The sequence below is a fragment of the Myotis lucifugus genome, unplaced genomic scaffold, assembly GCF_000147115.1.
Source record: "Myotis lucifugus unplaced genomic scaffold, Myoluc2.0 scaffold_46, whole genome shotgun sequence".
NCBI lineage: Eukaryota > Metazoa > Chordata > Mammalia > Chiroptera > Vespertilionidae > Myotis > Myotis lucifugus.
In genome coordinates this window covers 6694304-6715421 of record NW_005871094.1, presented here as the reverse complement: position 1 = coordinate 6715421, position 21118 = coordinate 6694304, and the positions used below count along the sequence as shown (strand labels likewise).

General features: G+C 42.4%; 1 protein-coding gene across 2 annotated transcripts in view; it reads right to left on the bottom strand.

Annotated features, from left to right (window-relative positions):
* UBE2H (ubiquitin conjugating enzyme E2 H) overlaps nt 1-15267 on the bottom strand; it is a 105507-nt gene extending 90240 nt beyond the window's left edge. Inside the window, exon 1 of one of the 2 annotated variants that reach the window (XM_006088362.3) lies at nt 14764-15267. In XM_006088362.3, coding sequence (XP_006088424.1) covers nt 14764-14816 — 53 coding nt within the window. In that variant the 5' untranslated portion in view covers nt 14817-15267. The remainder of the gene's footprint in view (nt 1-14763) is intronic. The other variant, XM_006088361.3, reaches the window with a different exon arrangement.
* Between the last annotated feature and the right edge of the window lie 5851 nt (nt 15268-21118).

Below are 21118 nucleotides of genomic sequence, written 5' to 3'. Positions count from 1 at the left end.
AAACTACAGAGACAGTAAAAAAATCAATAGCTGCCAGGGAGTGGTGAGAACTAGGTGGAGCACGGAGGATTTCAGGGCAGTGAAAATACTCCATGATACCGTAACGGTGGTTACAAGCCATTATACATTTGTCCAAACCCATAGGATGTACACCACCAAGAGTGAACCCTAATGTAAACTATTTTGGATGATAATGATGTGTTAATGTAAGTTCATCAATTATAACAAATGCATCACTCTGGTGAGGGATGTTGATAATGGAGCAGGCTGTTCATGAATGGGGGGCAAGAAGGATATGGGAAATAGCTTTCTATACTTCCTTCCATTTTGATATGAACCTAAAACTTCTCTAAAAAAATAGTCTTGATTTTAAAAAAGGGCTATTGGGCATGTAAACTTCAGAAAGCAACGGAAAAGAGGTTACAAAGAAAACAGCTGAGCCCTGGCTAGTGTGGCTAAGTTGGGCGTTGTCCTGTGCATTGCTAGTTTGATGGTCAGCAAACATGCCCAGGTTGTGGGCTTGATCGCCTATGGGGGGAGTGCAGGAGGCAGCTGATCCCTGTTTTGTTCATATCAATGCTTCTCTCTCCCTTTCCCTTCCTCCCTTCCTCTCTCTCTCTCTCAATAAAAAATAAATTTGCAAAACAGCTGAACACCTGCCCAGGGTCATCAAGACACTAGGATGACCCCAAGTGTCACACTATTGACTCTTAGCATCTACATGACATCCAGATGCTGGCAAAGGACAAAGGTCTGAAAATGTACCACCAAGGTAACCAAATCAATCAACAACTGGTTATAAACACTTCTGACTTATATACAACACAAAAACCCAGGTGTCCCCTTGAGTTGATACATAAATTCTGAACTGCCCTCTACAATCTCAAAATAAATAACTTATTACCACTATAGTATTTGTAACTAATGAGATATTTCCCACTAACATTCAGTTTCTACCTTTTTTCCTATTTTCAAGGAAGCCCCTGAGAAATAAATACTTTGGCTTAACTTTTTAACCTACATCAAATGGGTTAGGCAAAATTTTAATATCTTACTGCTGCTTTATAGCATTGGCTCTAAATATACTCTGCTCAAGAAAATAAAGCATTGTATATACTTTTAAAAAATATATTTTTATTGATTTCAGAGAGGAAAGGAGAGGGAGAGAGAGATAGAAATATCGATGAGAGAGAATCACTGATTGCTGCCTCCTGCACACCCCACACTGGGGATCAAGCCTGCTACCCGGGCATGTGCCCTGACTGGGAATTGGTCGGACGCTCAATCACTGAGCAACACTGGCCAGGCTAAAGAAACCAATTTTACTATAGGCTAAATAATATAAATAAGAGTTTAGTTCCTGCAGTATCTCATCAGCTTTGTAACAAAATGACTTTTGATAACCTGCTCTAGTTAGTAACAAAAAGATACACTGAATGTAATAGCATTTTATATTACCTTAGCCCCAAGTTATCTTTCTGATCTAAAACTTTTTAAGATGATAGATTTCCTTTAGTTTTAATGCTCTTAATAGATTTGCAACTCATCCTAAGTTTATCTTCATTTTCACATATAAATGTTATAGATCTAAAAACAGCCAAATGTAGAAAGTTAAATTTACCATGCAAATAGCTAAACAAATCCACCAAATCTGTGTGCTTCTAGACCACATCCTCATACATTTATATCTGATCTTATTTCCAAAGAGGCAGTACCAATTACACTTCATTCAAAATCAAATATAACTTCTATACAAAAGCCACTAACAACTAAGATGAATGCACTGCTACATTAATTATCGAAAGTTAACAATTACTCCCTCCAGCTCCCTTGAGTGTCACCTTAACTACACACTTAGTGACTAGCTTCCAAAGAATAGAATACAGAGGAAAAAAACAGTAACTTTACAGTGGAGAAACCGGGCAAGCACCACCTTAGTCACGTGGATCAAGGTTACCGTAACCTGTGCAGTCATGAGGGGGCACTTCCCCTCTGTGGTATTCTTTCCAAACATCCACAATGAATCTGGCCAAATTTTAAAACCTTATTATGATGATGTCTAATCATGAGGGGGTGGTGGTAGGGGGAAACCACATAAACAGAAATTGAAGAGCACTCCAAAAAAATACCTGACCGGTACTGCAAACCAATCAAGGTGATGTAAAACAGTGAAGGCGTGAGGAACTCGACTAAGGAGACATGACGATGATATGTAATGTGGTATCCTGGACTGGATCCTGGAGCAGAAGAGAACATTCATGGAAAAACTGGTGAAATCTAAATAAAGCCTGGAGTTTAGTGTACCAACACTGGTTTCTTAGTTTTGACAAGATAAAATGGTAACATAGGCCCTAACCGGTTTGGCTCAGTGGATAGAGCATCAGCCTGCGGACTGAGGGGTCCCAGGTTCGATTCCAGTCAAGGGCATGTAACTTGGTTGCGGGCACATCCTCAGTGGGAGATATGCAAGAGGCAGCTGATCGATGTTTCTCTCTCTCATCGATGTTTCTAACTCTCTATCCCTCTCCCTTCCTCTATGTAAAAAATCAATAAAAATATATTTTTAAAAAATGGTAACAGAGGTAATTTCTATATTATCTTCACAACTTTTCTGTAAATCTAAAATAAAAAGTTTAAAGATACTAAAACATGAAGCAAAACTGATCCACTATAGGCACTCAGAGCTTAAATATCAATAAAAATGTTGGAACTTAAATTTTCTGCAAAATATATATTTAAGATATCTGGAGAGTATTAAAAAGCATAATGGGAAAATATTTAAATGCTTAAATACAGAACTGTTTCAAACTCTGACAGGATCTTATCCTGGCTCTGGGAATATTATTTTACTCAGTTATACTCCCATTCCCTAATTTACCTTTTAAAAAACAAAATATAGCCCTAGCTGGTTTGGTGCAGTAGGTAGAGCGTTGGCCTGAGGACCAAGGGGTCCCGGGTTCGATTCCGGTCAAGGACATGTACCTCGGTTGCAGGCTACTTCCCGGCCCGGGCCCTGGTTGGGGCTCATGCAGGAGGCAACCAACTGATGTGTTTCTCTCACATCAATGTTTCAGTCTGTTTTTCCCTCTCTCTTCCACTCTCCCCAAAACTCAATGGGAAAATATCCTTAGGTGAGGATTAAAATAAAAAGTACGTAATTTAGGTAATTAAGTATATAAAATTTTGAAAGGAACAGCATGCTGCCATTCTAGCCTGATAAAAGCTTCTATAAATCAGGCACTTTTACGGTCTTATTTCATTTTTTAAATTGACAGAGCACATACAACTCAGACACCTCAAGAATACTAAAACATGCCCTCGCCAATTTGGCGTGTGCGGGAAGAAGCAACCAACAGATATGTCTCTCTCACATCAATGTTTCTCTCTCTCTGTCTCTCCTCCCTTCCATTCTCTCTAAAAATCAATGGACAAATATCCTCAACACAAATATCCTCTACAACAACACAAAAAAGAGTTAAAAAAGAATACAAAACACAATGCCATGTAATCTATTGTTGTACAGAGATACCAGAACGTTTATATAAAAACCTACTAAGTCATTTTGTTTTTATTTATGACTCTTAAATTCATAAACAAGATTAACTGAGGCATTAGGCTATCCTGTTTTAATTATATTTTTCACATAACAAAAGTGACCACTAAGTGGCAAAACTGATTTTATAATTCACTAACAAAAAAGTAGACATTTCAACTTTGGCTTTTTTTTCCTATCAATAATAAAAACAAAGTTATCAGAATTTATAGCCAAGCATCAGTATTTCACAAACTGTTACATAAGGCCACAAATGATATTGCCTAGAAAGAATACAATTATTAATTTCAACTAGAGGAGCCCTTATATTCAGAAAGTAACCATTGCTTCGTAATACTATTATTTGCATTGCAAGTTTTCTCGACATAGAAAAACATGATAAAATCTATGTAAGATTCTAAAATTTCACTTTAAATAAAATGTCATCAGAACTTCATCAGAGTTGACAAAACACTATAAGAATGACATTTAAGAACTAAAACAGCCAGAACAGACTAAAATCATTACATTTTATCCAATTCATTCAAATGAGTAATAAGCCCAGCCGGAGTAGCTCAGTGGTTGTGTCAGCCTCTGAACCAGTAGGTCACGATTCGATTCCTGGTCAAGGGACATGCCCGGGCTGCAGGCTGCATCCTTGGTGTGGGGTATGCAGGAGGCAGCTGGTCAGTGATTCTCTCTTATCATTGATGTTTCTATCTCTCTTTCCCTCTCCCTTTCTCTCTGAAATCAATAAAAATATATATTTTTTAAAAAAGAGTAATAAGCCCCAATTAAATGTGGATTTTTTGGGGGGGGGGGGTGTTGGGGTTTTTTTGTTTTGTTTTAGAGAGAGAAAGGAAGGAAGAGGGAGAAAGAGATAGTAACATCAATGTGAGAAAAACATCAATTGGCTGCCTCCTGCATGCCCCCCACTGGGTACTGAACTGGCAGCCTGGGCATGTGCCCTGACCGGGGATTGAACCAATGACCTTGTAGTACATAGGACAACGCTCAACCAACTGAGTCACATAAACCAAGGCAAGCCCCAATTTAAAAGCAGCCAAGTCATACACTATTTTTTTATTCTGTAAAAAATTTAATTTCAAATTTTATTTCCCATCAATCAAATAAAAGGTAAGACGTAGCTCTGTCAATTAAGATAATCCAGTTCAAAGGCTTGAATATATATAATTATACTAAGTCACCCCCAAAAAACAGAGAATAAGCACAAGCAGACATTTTGTTAGTCATTCTTTGAATTATAAGATGCAAAGGGGCCAAAACTGAATGCCGGGAATGAGCTCCCATAAGGATAGGGGACTACTATTCCCTTTTACCTTTTCTGAAGAGCACAGGAGGATACTGGGTGATAGAGACCTCTAGACTTCCTACCTTGAGGACTTAAAGGAAATAGTTAGTAGCTTCTGAATCTCAGGAACACTGACAGGACTGTATAATATTAGCTTAGAAAAAACAAATTCTTCATAGACAAAGAGAGACCAATACCTTTAAAATATAAGAACACAAAATTCAGGTGCCACGTTCTAGGTGTGCCTGACTTCACTAAAAATTAAAGCAAATCTAAGGCATAGCCTAGTTTTACATTCAGAAGGTATATAGCAAAGTTGTAAACTACTATACATTTTTAGCATAAATAAGTATGAGTTTGATAAATAATTGCCTAGCTGCACAAAGTGAAATAAGCCAAGTATTCTCTGATTTCCAAATTCCTAGAAAAAAAGGACCTGGCTTCACTACTGCTTTTAATAACCTTGCATGTAAGATACTGTAAAGGATCTGGAAATACCTTCTCCCTAAAGGTTTATTTACATATTTTCCTGCCAATGAATTTAACTGTCTTGCGTGATTTCTAGAAATTAGTCAAAATATAAGCTAGGGCCCTGGCCGGTTTGGCTCAGTGGATAGAGCATTAGCCTGCGGACTCAAGGGTCCCAGGTTCGATTCCGGTCAAGGGCATGTACCTTGGATGCGGGCACATCCCCAGTAGGGAGAGTGCAGGAGGCAGCTGATCGATGTTTCTCTCTCATCGATGTTTCTAACTCTCTATCCCTCTCCCTTCCTCTCTGTAAAAAATCAATAAAATATATTTAACAAAAAAATATATATATATAAGCTAGGAATACTAATAGAAAACAGACATATACATTTGAAATACTGTATGAAATGATAATATAGTCTTTACAAGCCACCAACAGTCTTCCTGATATATCACGGTTTACATGTTATAAAATTCTTAGCTAAGTCTCAAAGGAAAAGCCACATTAATTAAAGACAGAAAGAATCTGGTACCTAACTCTTCTAACCCAAGAGTCTACAGAAAAAAAGATAAAAGCAAATGTGTTCACAAAAGCATGAATGACTCAATACAGGTATACTTAAATATATGTCATTTGATAATCAAAGACAGCATTCAAGAACTGCTATTCTTTACTGCCAGGAAAAAATGGGCAGCAATCCAGATAATTAGACTAAAGAACACACTCAAAAGCCCTACTTCCTCTCCTCCTTCCACCCATAAAACAAATCTGACTTTAAAAAAAAAAAGTTTTTGTTTTTAATCCCTAAGAATACAAATGAATAGAAAGGCAAAATACAGGTTTTTTCCCCCCTCTATATCAAGTTGGTAGCTATGGCGAATTGAATGAATTAGTTGGTAAAACTAACAGTTGCTAATAATGTCAAATTGTGTTGCCAAGATCAATGATTCTGTTATCAAACATATATTATGTTCTACATTTTAATATACTTATATATACTCTAAAGCAATACTGAGATCAGCCACCAAGTTAAGATAGAGAGCTAAAACTCCTTTTGTCAGAAAAAGCCTCAAGCATTTAAAATGCATTTCCCTCCTATGCTCATCCATTTGAATGTAAATATAATTTGTAATAAAAATCTGAAATATCTAAGACCTACATCATGGCATGCATGCTTTCATTGTAGGAGCCTTAGTTTGGATTAGTGATCTAACCAAGTACAGTGGTTCCTCCCCCACCCCCACCCCCACCCCCTCCTCCTTATGCAGTTTCCCTTTCTGTGGTTTCAGTTATTCATGATCAAAGTAATAAATGGAAAATTCTAGAAATACACAATCCATAAATTTTAAACAGCATGCCTTTTTGAGTAGCATGACAAAATCTCACAAAGTCACGCTCCACCCCACCCCAGGTGTGAATCATCCCTTTGTCCAGCATATCCCCGCTGTCCACACTACCTACCCATTAGTCATTTAGTAGCCATCTTGGTTATCAGATCTACTGTTAAGGTACTGCAGTGCTTGGGTTCAAGTAACCCTTATTTTACTAATAATGAATGGCCCCTAAGCACAAGAGTAGTGATGCTGGCAATTCAGATAGGCCACAGAGAAGCTGGTAAGGGTATGGATGTATAGGCAAAAACATAGTATATGTAGGGCTCAGTACTCTCTGCAGTTTTAGGCATCCAGTGGGAGTCTTAGAACATATACCCTGCTGATAAGGGGGGGACGACTGTACCAGCTGACAGCTGTGGGACCCAAAAGCTATACATAAGTTACCATTTGTTAATAATTTTTTTTTAAATCCAGTTTATTTTCCTATGGAGTGAAATAAAAAGGGTTATGTAGTTTCAAAACTTTGTTGCTAAATTAGATTTACTAATTTATTCACAGATTTAGATAAATAACTAGCAAAAGAGCAAAGATGCAGTACTCTCTATAAGACCATAAAACAATATATGCAACTATATAACACCTGGTGGTCTCTCATAGACATGATTCCTACCAAATCAACCTTCTACAGACAGACACAACACTGGAAATGTTTATCTGCATTTTTTAATTTTTAAAATTAATCTTTCAGAAATTGTCTATGTAATATAAAGTCAACTGATTGAAAGCACTATCCAGATAACCAAAGTTATACTGGCACAATTTAAATGAAACAACTACATTTATTTTCACTAATATAAGTAGTACTCCAATTGCTTTTAAGGTAACACGAACCAGGCACATGCTGTATCTAATTTTCTATTTATATTACCTCAACTAAGATTTTATAATCCAAGAAACCTTGAACCCCAACCGGGTATCTCAGATAGCTAGAGCATAATCCTGATATACAAGGTTACAGGTTTGAACCCCAATCAGGGCACATACAAGAACCAACTAATAAACATATCATTATCAATAAGTGGAACAAAAAAAATCAATGTTTCTCTCTCTCTAAAAATCAATTAAATAAAAACTAAAAAGGAAGAAGTATAAAAGTATCCCTAATTTGAAGATCACCATTATCACAAAAAACATGAAAGTTTCAACAAAGAGATCAGAACTCATCTTTCATCACTATATCAGGCTGGCTGCTTCAGTGCTGAAATGACACCAAGAAAAACACAACAGAACAAAATGAAAACCCATTGAATGTGGGCCCCAAAATTTTTAATTAAATATTTTACTTCAAATGTTTACCTTCTTGGATATAGAATCCCATTTCTAGAAAATAGAAATAACCCAAAAATACAGGAAAAGACTTATGCATGAGGTTAATTTCAATCTTATTTATCACAGAAAAATGACAAAGTAGTACACCAATGAATGTCATATTACATCAGTTATTATGTCTGATATTTTTAACTGTGAAAAATAATTGCAAAAATATTAAGCAAAAAACGGCACGCACAGTATAAGCAACAGGTTAAAAAATATATCCTGGTGGTATGTGCGTGTGTGTGTGTAAAGGTTGATGAAAAAGACATCATAATGGTCAATGGGGGGAAAAGGAGACTTATGTAATACTTTAAACAATAAAGAATTTAAATTAAAAAAAATAACCCACATCATAATGTTCACATTTACAGACAATGGTTATTACATTGTGGTCCCTAGACCAGCAGCAACAGCAGCAGGGAACTTGTTAGAAATGCAAGTTGCCTTAACTGGTTTTGCTCAGTGGATAGAGCGTGGCCTGCAAACTGAAAGGTCCCAGTTTCAATTCCAGTCCAAGGGGCACATGCCCAGGTTGCAAGCTCGATCTCCTTTGGGGGGGGGGGGGGGGGGAGACAGCCAATCAATGATTCTCTCTTATCATTGATGTTTCTATCTCTCCCTCTCCCTTCCTCTCTAAAATCAATAAAAATATATTTAAAAAGAGAAAAAAGAAATGCAAGTTATCAGGCCACACTGTAGACCAGTGAATGGGACAACTCCAGGGGTGAGAACCAGCAACCTATTTTAACAAACCTCCAGATAATTGAAAACCACTGTCTAAAGCAGTGGTTCTCAACCTTCCTAATGCCTCGATCCTTTAATACAGTTCCTCATGTTGTGGTGACCCCCAACCATAAAATTATTTTTGTTGCTACTTCATAACTGTAATTTTGCTACTGTTATGAATCATAATGTAAATATCTGATATGCAGGATGTATTTTCATTGTTACAAATTGAACATAATTAAAGCATAGTGATTAATCACAAAAACAATATGTAATTATATATGTGTTTTCCAATGGTCTTAGGCGACCCCTGTGAAAGGATCGTTCAACCCCCAAAGGGGTCGCGACCCACAGGTTGAGAACTGTTGGTCTAAAGGGTAGAATTATAGATAACTATTTTCTTTCCCTTTTTGTAACCTACATTTTCCTCAATTATTTTAGTACTTGTATAACCCAACTAAGTTTTTTTGATGGAAGTATTTCATGAAAATGTACACTGTGGGTCTACAATTGAAAACCTACTGTGCCCTGGCCACGTTGCTCAGTGGTTAGAGCGCCGGCTGGTAGACCAAAGGGTCGAGGATTCGATTCACAGTCAAGGGAACGTACCCCAGTTGAAGGCTCAATCCCCCACCCTGTGGCCCCAGTCAGGGCGAGTAAGGGAGGCAACCAATCCATGTGTCTCACATAGATGTTTCTCTCTCTTTCCCTCCTCTCCTCTTCTCTCCCTGCCACTCTCTCCAAAAAAAGAAAAGAAAAGCTATTTTACAGGTCTGAATTATATGCCTAAAAATCAAATGATTCTTGGAACCATTAAATCTGTTAAGACTAAACAAGATACTAAATTATAAACACTATATATAAATGTAGGTCAAGGTACTGGGGAAATTACACACTAGGAACCAACAAATCCATGGTTTTCTAACACATGCACACAAAACTGGGTAAGGGACTTTTACAGGTCACATGTGCAAAAGATTTCCCCCCAAAAGCCGACTTTTTAGGCTTGCGTGTAATTTACTAGAACTGCACTGCAGGAATCAGATGTCTTGAAGCTGTGAATGCTTACTCATATAGGTACCTGCTTAACCAAAATAAGTACTAGTATGTTATATTTGTCACCAAAATCTAGGCAGAGAAGACAAATTCAGAACACTGGGAGTTGCCAAAGCCTTAACTTTGAGCTTAAAAACCATTAAACTGTTCTACCTTCCACCTCATCATCTCACTAAAATAGAGGCCAAAGGAAATAAAAGGCAAAACACAAGTTCCCAACTGACGCTGGAGCTAGTTAAAATATTACATAATTGTCTACACTTTGAGCACAAATCAAAGAATAACAAAGATTACTAACTTAGGAATAGAATAACTACTGATTAATAGCAAAATACTAACACTGATGTCCAAGACAAATGACTACATTTTAATGTTTCTTATTTCCATTTTTTTAACATCTTTTAAATAACAGGAACACAGATTCCCATACATCCCATCACATAAAATTCACATTTTAACCTTTCTATTCCTTGAAAAGTAAATTCTGAAATTAAATACAAATTATTCAGAAGGGTGATACAGTGCTAACCTTTAAAAAAAAAGTTTGACTAGTTACAGAAGCATCATGACTACCCACACTGATTTTTCCCTACTAAACCCCCAGCACCTTACATCAAACCTGGCATCAAGGGGGTACTCAAACATTTGAGGGGATGAACTGTTATTAAAAGCTTCTGAACCCGCCCTAACCGGTATGGCTCAGTGGATAGAGCGTCGGCCTGCAGACTGAAAGGTCCCAGGTTCGATTCCAGTCAAGGGCATGTACCTTGGTTGCGGGCACATCCCCAGTAGGGAGTGTGCAGGAGGCAGCTGATCGATGTTTCTCTCTCATCGATGTTTCTAACTCTCTATCCCGCTTCCTTCCTCTCTGTAAAAAATCAATAAAATATATATTTTTTTAAAAATTAAAAAATAATTTTAAAAAGCTTCTGAACCCTAAGGCAGATAGCCAGGATTCTGTAGGAGTCACTAACACTGTTAATGAATTTAGTGTAAGTCACTGCCCCTTTTCTAGAACTCTGCACACTTTTGCAGGGGAAGCTTACATTTCTACCATACTTTTAAATCTCTGCATGAGTCAGTTAAGTATACTTAAAGTAGCAACATATTCTGTTTCAAATTTCTGCACTCCCTCTGAAAAAAGGAATCTGAAAATTCTTGGTATTATAAAGTAAGTTCCAAAATCTCACAACAATAACAAGTACAGTGTATGCCAAATTCCCATTATTATCACATTTACTTTTCTGATTTAGCCTTGAACATTTCTTTCACTCTATGAGATCAGATTTTCCTCGCTTCCTTTTAAACCTTGAAAATGCACTTGATCCTGTAACACCACCCACAAGACCTCCCCAGCCCCAACTTCTTTTGCATGTAAACACTCTTCTGGCCACACACTCCATCAGCTGTTTGGTGGTAGCTCCACCCCTCCTCCTTTTCCGGGTAGTAACAGAGCAGCCAATGAGCTGTGAGGAGCTGTGCCTGCGGCCTTTTGCCTGCATACGCTTTTCCAAAACAAGCAGCTCCAGCCTTCAGCAGGGGCCACTGGTTCACAGATAAAAGGATCACCAGGCTGTGCAACAGGGTGAGCCGTCTGACCCCACCAACAAGGAAACCCGTGTAATCTGAGCTGTTTGTTCCTCCACCGGGGAGAATTTAAACTGATATTCCTTTAGGGCAAATCACGATTTAAGGTCACCAGAGTCCCAGTTCTCAGACAATCTAAATAATCAGCAGGGTTTGAGATGGAAACCTCAAAGGTTGCCAAACTGGAAACAGCACAGTATTACTCATCTACCTTACTTTGCAGACAAATGGCCACACTATTCACAACCATTCCGCAGGATTTGGGCTAACTGCACGTTTCTTGACTGGGACACATTCTTAACAAGGCCCAAAAGTCATGTATGTGCATCAGTTTCTAGGCTCCCGGAGAGGTTTGCACAACACTCAGCAAAGGATCAGAAGAGAAACAATGAATGAGTCAGAGTTTCAGAACATAGTCGCCCAGAATCGGTGCAAAACACTCACTCCCTGTATAACTTGGGAGTCAGTTCTCCTACCAACCCCGGCTCTATAAACAACCAGAACCGGTGTCTCCTAGCCAGGTGGTGGAAGGCAGTGGCCAATTTGTTACACATCCTCTTCCCTCCCTACCCCCCACACCACTACCTCTCCTATTATACAGGTTCCCTACGAGGCTGTAAATCGTGGTGGCATAATTACACTCAGGAGACATCCAAAAATGGGCTGAAACAGGAGATTGCAATGAAACCAGTTATCAGCCTCCACACCAAAGAAATCACCAAGGGACACTGAGGGGCAAAAAGCAAGTACATTCCTTCAGACCTTTTCTACTTCCTCTCCTCTATCTTTCCTTTTCAACCCCCAGCCCTTTTACACAATTGTACTCATTTTCATAGTGGGCTGGGCAATTTTTTTTCCCCTTCTATTTTTGGCTAAATATACCATGCTCAAAAACTGTTGGCTCCATTTGGGCCTACTAATGTGAATTCAACAGAGAAAGGAGGCCACAGAATCCTTCAACCCCACAAGACACATGCACACACAAAAGGAAATAGCGAAAAATTTAACTTCCAAACTCTGTGAGCCCAGAAAATAACACACACAAAAGATAACCTCTGCCTTTTAAATCCCCAGACGGTTGTCCTATCTCTGAGATCTATGATTTTAAAGCGCCTCAGCTTTCTTTTGTCAGAAAGGAGGAAGGTGGGGAAAGAACAGAAGGCCAATGCATCTTAGCCTTTCTTCATCTTCTACTAAAAATAAGCTATGAAACAAGCCACTTAGGGGAAGGAAAAAAGAAAGACACCCTGCTGTTCTTTGTCTGTTTTCCTCTCCCTCTCCGCCCCCCACACCCCGACTCCTAAATGCGGTAATCATTCTAGATGCCACAACTACTAAATGAACAAAAGGCACTGTATGGAAAAGGCATCAGGTCAAGTTAGGCCTCACCCTTTATCCTCAATCTTCTAAAAATATATGTATATAATTTGAGAATCTGACATGGATCAAAACCAGCTGGCCTCCTCTCACCCACCTCCATCGCAATTTAACATTAGGTAGAAATTTATATTAGGTGTTACAGTAACTTCTCAAGTCAAGATAAAAATAACTCAGAATCTGCCACCATGTCATTTCCTAGTTTCTAAACAAAAAAAAACCCAAAACTGCTTTGTGTAAAATGTACACACTGCCATAGTTACAAGTTTTCCTGAAACCTTATGAAAAGCCAACATTACTGGTATCATTCACACATTTACAAAACTCAATCAGAGCCACAAACAGCTCAGAGAGTCTCACTTATGCCTGGAAATACCTTTGGTACATAATCTGTACTTTATTACTTGCTCCTCTCTCTAATCTCCACTCCCACCTCCCCCAAATTCCAAACTTGAAACCCTAAAACTTAGAAGTCTATCTGTTCCTAAGGTCTAGCCAAGTTTTCCTAAGTGAGGAGATAAACACCTTATTCCTGAAAAGATTATGAAAAGAAAAATCTCTTGCCCAGGCAACTTCCCTCCCATTCCCCCCCCCTTCCAAAAACTAAATGCAAAAACTACTTGTTTAAAACTTTAGCGAATTCCATAACTTAGTATTTGACAACCATCATCGATTGCTACATAGAGGTGTAATGTCCAATCAAAAACAGTAACAAATGAAAGAAGGAATTCACCTGAACAATCTAGCCAAACAACTTGAGTTATATAAACAAAACCCTGCAACAGGGGGAAATGGTGGGGGGATGGGGGTGAGAGAGAAGCAGCAGCAGCAGGAGACAGGACTTTTTAACTGTTTCACACACTAACACTTCCCACCCCTGTGTCCCCCTCTCCTCCGTGGTGAGTTGTTCAGAAAACTGGGCTCATTTCCTCTCTCCCCGCCCCCCCAACCCCTAAACTACCCCTCAAAAATGTTCTCCATTTGTCACAGGAACCTTCGCGACTTTCTCTAGTTGTCATGAAATAATCAGTCTGGACTCCAACCAAAACCACTGCCTGAAGGACTCTTATCAGCTACAGCTTTTCCCACTGCTACCTCCAGAGTGTATAAAGTTGGGGGGCGGGGGAGAGGACAATAAAAGGTGTCATTTGGCAATTACTCCCCAAGAACCTTGTCTTCATAGAGGGAGTTGGCTTAAGTGGCCAGGACGGGGGCTACTTGGCCAAGGGGATCCTCTTTCCCTCCCTGCCCCCAGCTGTCACCGCCACAACACGGAGGTGGCCTGCTGGAGGTCCTGGGGGCCCCCACCACGTCCAACTACGGGTGGGATAGGCTTTGTCACGGGAAAGAAACACAGTGGGGCTCTCCTAGGGGCCAGGAAAATCAGCAGGGGTCTCTGATTGACAACACCCGCAGCTCTTTTCCGCTTACAAGAAGGGGCAACGAGCAGACTACTCTCTTCCTAATATAGAAAGGAATTAGGGATAAAGGAGGTCACTCGAGTTACCCCAGTTCAAGCAGCACTGCGAGTGGGGAGAATGGAGGCATCTCAAGAAAGGGAGAAAGGCTCCCCTCTCGGGAATTCCTACCTCCAGTTCCCAAATCAAGGGCAAGCAAACGGAAAGAGACCCTGAAGGTGGGCTTGGTGGTGGAGAGAGACCGCCGATCTTGTCTCCCAACCCCCCCCCCCCCCCAAAAAAAAAGCCGTCTTGGGAGTCCAAACGTCGTGGAGCAAAGTCACGGGCACTGGGGGGGGTGCAGGAAGAGCGAGGAAAAACGCACATTTCGGGGTTCTGCAGATAAAGGGGAGCTGAAAAGGCTCTCGGTTCCTGGGAGGTGCCAAGGAGCCGCCGTAGGCACTGGGGGCAGGGAGGGAGGGAGCGAGCCCGGACAGTGGCCTGGAGCGCCCCGGGGCCCTGGCTGGGTTTCGGGGGCGCCCGAGGCATCGCCGCACCGCCCGCTGCCTACACCCGAATCTCCCCTCCACGAAGGATACAGCTTGACCACATCCGTGTCCATCCGCCGCTTGCCCGGACTGGGGGATGACATGGTGTCGCCGCTGCCTCCCCGTCGCCTGCGCCGCCGCCGCCGCCGCCGCCTCTCTTCCTTCCCCCGCCGTCTGTCACGGGCCCCGGGCCCCGGCTCTGAGGAGCCTCGCGGCCGCGCCGGCTCCTCGGTGGAGGTGGCAACACCCCCGCGGTCCTGTCGGGGCCAGTCAGCCGCCGCCGCGCCCCCCGCACGGGGGAACACCGGGCACTGTCCGGCCGAGTGGGGGTGGGGACCCCGGGCGCCCGGCTCGGGCTGCTCCTCTCCGGCTGTGGGTTCCGCCGCGGCCCGGCCCGGCCCTGGCGCTACGCTGCGCCGCGCGACGCTCCCTCCTGCCCGCTCTCGCTCTCTCGCCTGCTCGCCGCTCACCCTCTCGCTGGCTCCCTAGCAGCCTCCAAGACCAGCAGACGACTCCAGCTCTGTCGGCCTCTCTACCCCAGCCTCGCTCTGGGCGCCGTGACGTCACCTCTGTGACGTCATCGGCGGGGGCGGGTCCCGCGGGCGAAAGGGGTGGGCCGCCGCCGCAACGTGGACCTCTCTTGGGGGATTCTGGGAGATGTAGTTTCTCTTTCTCCTGCCTGCACAGCCCTCTGCCCCCCCTCCCCCTACTTCCTCACACACTTAATCGCTCAACTGCCAGTGTCGTTATCGTCCTCGTAAACGATAAGAGTAAATAATAGCAATCATATTATATTCATGCGTTTGAGGGTAATGAACCCCTTTCTCACAGACACTATTAAAAAGTCTGTTTTTTTGATTTAAGGGGGCCAAGATGGCAATTACTCAGGCACCAAAATCTGGAAAATTACCACACCAGAAGGTTCCCTGAACTCTGCTCCCTCCTTGGATGGAGAGAATTTGTTTGCTGAGATCGTGGACTATAGCAAGGCTTCCTCAGAGCTTGCAAACCAGGGTTCATTACCCTCCATGTGTATAGAACCACTATTTCAAGGATTAGATTTGAGGCACCAAGGTGACAAAGCCAAACATAGTTTAGTACTCACATCCTCACTCCACAGAGTATGAGCTAATAACTGATAAAAACAGGAACACCTTAAATATGCTGTAGTTCAGGACAAAGATCGTCTGCTCTCCAAACTCCTATACCAACCCTAGTACTCTGTCATTCATGCAATATTTATTGAGCACCTACTGTGTACTAAATAATCTGCTGGACATAAGGATATCATGGTAAACTAAGAATGACTAAGTTTACACAACCCTCCCGATATGGTCTGTGGATCTAGTGTCAGCATCACCTGGAACTTGTTAGAAATGCAAGCTGGAGGCCCAGGCCTTGGAGCTCAGCTGGTTAGAGCATCATCCTCATATGCCAAAGTTGTGGGTTCAATTCCCAGCTGGCCAGGTACATACCTGGGTTGTGGGTTCAATCCTCAGTTGGGGTATGCTTAGAAAGCAACCGATCGATGTTTCCCTCTCACATTGAATGTTTTTTTTCTCTCTCAAATCAATAAATAAAAAGAAATGCAGACTAGAACTTCACCTCAGACCTACTGAATTAAAATATGCAGTTTAACAAGGTCGGCAGGTGATTTATATGCTCAATGAAGTGTGAGAGACACTACAAGGCACTCCAAAAGAGTGATTAAGTGATATGGAATCCAGGAGTCAACCAAGCAAAGGGGGCAGGAAAGGGTGCTCTAGGCATTTCTCTCCCTCTCTCTCTCTTTTCACTGCCATCAATTTTCAAAATTTTCATCTATGAATCCATTTTTTTAAAATCCTCACCCAAAGATATTTTTCCATTAATTTTTTTTTTTTTAGAGAGAGTGAAAGAGAGAGGGAAAGACAGAGAGAAATATCGATGTGAGAGAAACACATTGATTGGTTGCCTCCTGCAAGAGCCCTGACCAGGGCCTGGGGCCAGGGAGGAGCCTGAAACCGAGGTCTTCCCCTTGACCGGAAACGAACCCGGGACCCTTCAGTTGGCAGGCCAACACTCTATCCGCTGAACCAAACCAGCTAGGTCTCTATGAATCCATTTTTATTTTGTCAGTCCCCTTACTAACCTCACACACATGCACACACACGTACACACATCTGAGGCAGCAGCAATCAGCTAAAGTTGAATGTTGTTTGCTCTTGTCATTACATCCCTCAAAAAGACTGGCTAATTTGTGTGTGTGTGTGTGTGTGCACTAAATATAACAAAATTTGCCATTCTAACAACTTTTTTAAACAAATCTTTTTTTATTTTTTAATATATCTTTATTGATTTTAGAGAGAGAGGGAGAGAGAGATAGAAACATCAATGATGAGAGAGAATCGTTGATTGGCTGCCTCCTGCACGTCCCCCACTGGGGATCAAGCCCAAAACCCGGGCATGTGCCCTTGACCAAAATCGAACCTGGGACCCTTCAGTCCGCAGGCTGACGCTCTATCCACTGAACCAAACCAGCTAGGGCCATTCTAACAATTTTGAAGTATACAGTTCAGGAGTATTAAACACATACACTATGATGTGCAGCCATCACTACCATCCATTTCCAAAACTTTTTTTTTATCATCCCCAAACAGAAACTCTGTACCTATTAAGCAGTAACTCCTTATTCATTCCTCACTCCCCCCAGCCCCCAGTACTCTCTATTCTACTTTCTGAAAAATATGGGCTATTTTAACTGCTTCTAAAAGGTGTGCATTCGTCATCCGTACTGCACATGATAATTCTGTCAGAAGAAGGACATGCCTGAAGGGATTTCTAACCCTTTATATGACCTCTTTGTTAAAGGAAGATAAGGATGGAGCAGAAAATTGTTCCTGACTGTTCTCTAGGTTCTTCAGGCTCCTGTTGCTTCTGCCTCCTCTCCCAGCATGGCTCCCCACTCTCCTTCACCTGTAACTCCCACTCCTGTGCTGAGACCATGCTTCTCAAGCTTTGGTAACTTCAGAATCACCCGGGGAGCTTGTGAAGTTCACAAGCGACCAGGCCCCACCCCTGGGATTCTGATTCAGAAGGTCTAGGTGGGGCTCGGACATCCATGACTTTAACAAGCTCCACAGATGATTCTGACGCAGGCCAAAGTTTGAGAACCACTGCTTTAGGCATTAGCATTTTCAAAACACCTGTCTGACTCCTCAGGGTGGGTCCTGTGCTTCCATAATGTCCTATGCAAATTAGGATGTTTCTTCCCCACCTGAGAGCAAGATGGCAAGCTTAGGGGGCCCAAAGGTGTTGTTTCCAGAACAGAAAGAATTGGTCAAGGATGGGACCCTGAGAAAGAAGAGCACGGGGTGGATCTAGACATTTCCCCTGGTGCTTTAATCTTCACAGATGGGATGCTGCTGTGATCCAAGTATCAAGCAAAACTAATCAAAGGATTGTTAGTTCGGGAAACTTGTTTTGGACAACACTGGAGAAGTTAGAGTCACTCTGCCTAGAAACGCAATGGAGATTTAGTGCTCTGAACAGTCATTGAAAATGAATCACCCTTCCTACTGTGTCTCGTAAGCATCGTAGCTCTGGGTTACTTAGGACAAACCTGTCCCTCCCCAGCTCTTAATTATGCCTCAGTTAATTGCATATATCCTCCTGGAGCCTCAATTTTCTCATCTGTAAAATGTGGTTCATAACTTGAGTGGGCTGATGGAGGAAATGGAAAAGCCCCTTGTAAACTACAAATTGCTTTTCATAAAGTTAACATGAAGTGTTCATACAAGGTGTAATATAATATGGGTGGCGGTATTATGGTATTATTAGTATCAACCCCTCCCCCATTTGCCCCATTCCTTATACACTGTATATTATTTAAGGAAAATGGCATTCACATTTTAAGGGGTATTTTTTACAGATGTCATAGGGTCAATGTCTCCTCTTTTTGAAGATACGTTCACATTTTTATGATATGCCTTTTTCTCTCTGGGCCTTCTGCCATTTGCTCCTTCATAAATCCATCTTCCCTCTTCTGACTGCCCGCCCCACCTCCGTCCCCTCCTCTTTCCAGAGTGTGAGGACTCCTGAACCCTGCCCTTGACCAGGTAGGTTCAAGAGATGGCTCCAAATGGTGCCAAATGACACCCAATGGTTTGACTTGTTTGGGCTTATGAAACCTGGAGCTTATCTTGAGTGAAGTGAGTTTGTGCTCACCTTTCCCCCCAGTGGTCAGCCATTCAGAATGTCAACAATTTACTCTAAAACAACACCGGGCCCGGGAGTGTCTGTTGATATGTGTGCGCGCACATGGCAGCGTGCTGGCATGAGCCATGTGCTTCCTTATCAGGAGCAACCAGGGGCACCGTGAGGGAGCAGCTGTCCGACCTGCCTGACTCACCAGTGTTGCAATCTGGGAAGCATATTCGGGCCTGTTTATCTCTCCCCAGGGCAGGGCCAAGCTTGACCAACAGAGCCTCCGGTCTCAGGAGCAGCTTCTCAAAGGCAAGAAAATAAGTTTGGAGCAAATGTCATGCTTTGAGCAAAACACGAAGAGGGAGTAAGTTATGAAACCAATCATTTGTGGAGTGGAAGAGCCCAGCCCAGAAGCTACCTCTGAGGGGACCTGTGAACCCCACGGCACTGAAAACAAAGTGAATTTATCACTGTCCCCACCCCATGTGAAAGTCCCCCAAAGGAGGCCTTCTGATTCCATTTGATCATTTCTTGTGGGAAATAGGTTCATCTGAGCCGGCATTCTTGGCACCTAACATCACGAGTCCAGAACCCTCTATGGCACCGGTTCTCAACCTGTGGGTCGTGACCCCTTTGGCGGTCGAACGACCCTTTCACAGGGGTCGCCTAAGACCATCCTGCATATCAGATGTTTACATGACGATTCATAACAGTAGCAACATTACAGTTATGAAGTAGCAACGAAAATAATTGTATGGTTGGGTCACAACATGAGGAACTGTATTTAAAGGGCCAGAAGGTTGAGAACCACTGCTATGGGCAATAATATCAGCAGTTTCCTCGCTGCTATGGACATAAAAGCTTAAAACTCATTTCAAGTTATCTCCACGTAACCCTGTTACAACCTGTTCCTACAGAAGCAGTCATTGGGAGCACAGGAACATGAAGGCCACACAGCAGCAAGGATGCAAAGATTTCGTCTCTGGCTTTGCTGTCATTTCCACATGTCTTTGTTTGCTATCTCTGCAGCAGGCTCCTAGGGCAGACACCAACCCCAAAAGCAGCATGATTCAACCCCCGAAGAGCTTGAAACTTAGAGACAGAAGACTCCTTCCAGTCCCAAGTCAGCTACCTATGACTGATGTACAGGCAAACCTCGGAGACAATGTGAGTTCGGTTCCAGACCACTGCCATAAAGGGAGGATCACAATAAAGCAAGCTGCCATCTTTTTTGCTGGTGGAGGGTCTTGCCTTTCATTTGTAAAAAATGCAACATCCACCCCATCCACTGGCATGGTTCAGTGGTTAGAGCATCAGCCTGCGCACCGGAGGGTCTTGGGTTCGATTTCTGGTCAAGGGCCTGTACTTGGGTTGTAGGTCTGACCCCCTGCCCCTGGTCATGGTGTGCGTGTGTGCGTGCGTGTGTGCATGTGTGTGTGTCCAGGAGGGGGTCAACCAATCAGTGTGTCTCTGTCACATCAATGTCTCTCTCTCCCTCTCTCTCCAACCCCCTCCCTTCCACTCTCTCTAGAATCAATGGAAAAAATATCCTCACTCCTTGACTGAGGATTTTGTTTTAAAAAGTAACCTCTATGAAGCACAATAAAGCAAAGCGCAATGAAATGAGGTGTGCCCGTAATTTGGGCAAGTACCCTAACCTCTGTGCCTCAGTTTAGGCACCTGTACGTGTGATGGGATGATAGCACCTACACTCCCCTTGCCTAGGTCAAATAAAAGAGATGGTGCAACCTCCCAAGTGCTAGTCATATATAAGATATTATCACGTCCCCTCTATACACACACACACACACACACACACACACACACACACACGACTTACTTTCTAATGCAGGGGTCCTCAAACTTTTTAAACAGGGGGCCAGTTCACTGTCCCTCAGACCGTTGGAGGTCCGGACTATAGTTTAAAAAAAAACTATGAACAAATTCCTATGCACACAGAGGTGGCAAAAACACCCGGCGGGCCGGATAAATGTTTTCGGCGGGCCGCATGTGGCCCGCGGGCCGTAGTTTGAGGACCCCTGTTCTAATCCAAGGCTCAAAGAAGGTGCAAGGTTGGAAATTATTCACGCCTACCTGCAGGAGCCCTCACCTGGGCCAACTCCCCTGTGTGGAGCCCTTGTTTTGCCAGTCATGGCCACCTGTGTTTCTTTTGCTGCTTCCTCACCTCCCTGATCTGGAAATGCCAGATGCCCCAGGCTCA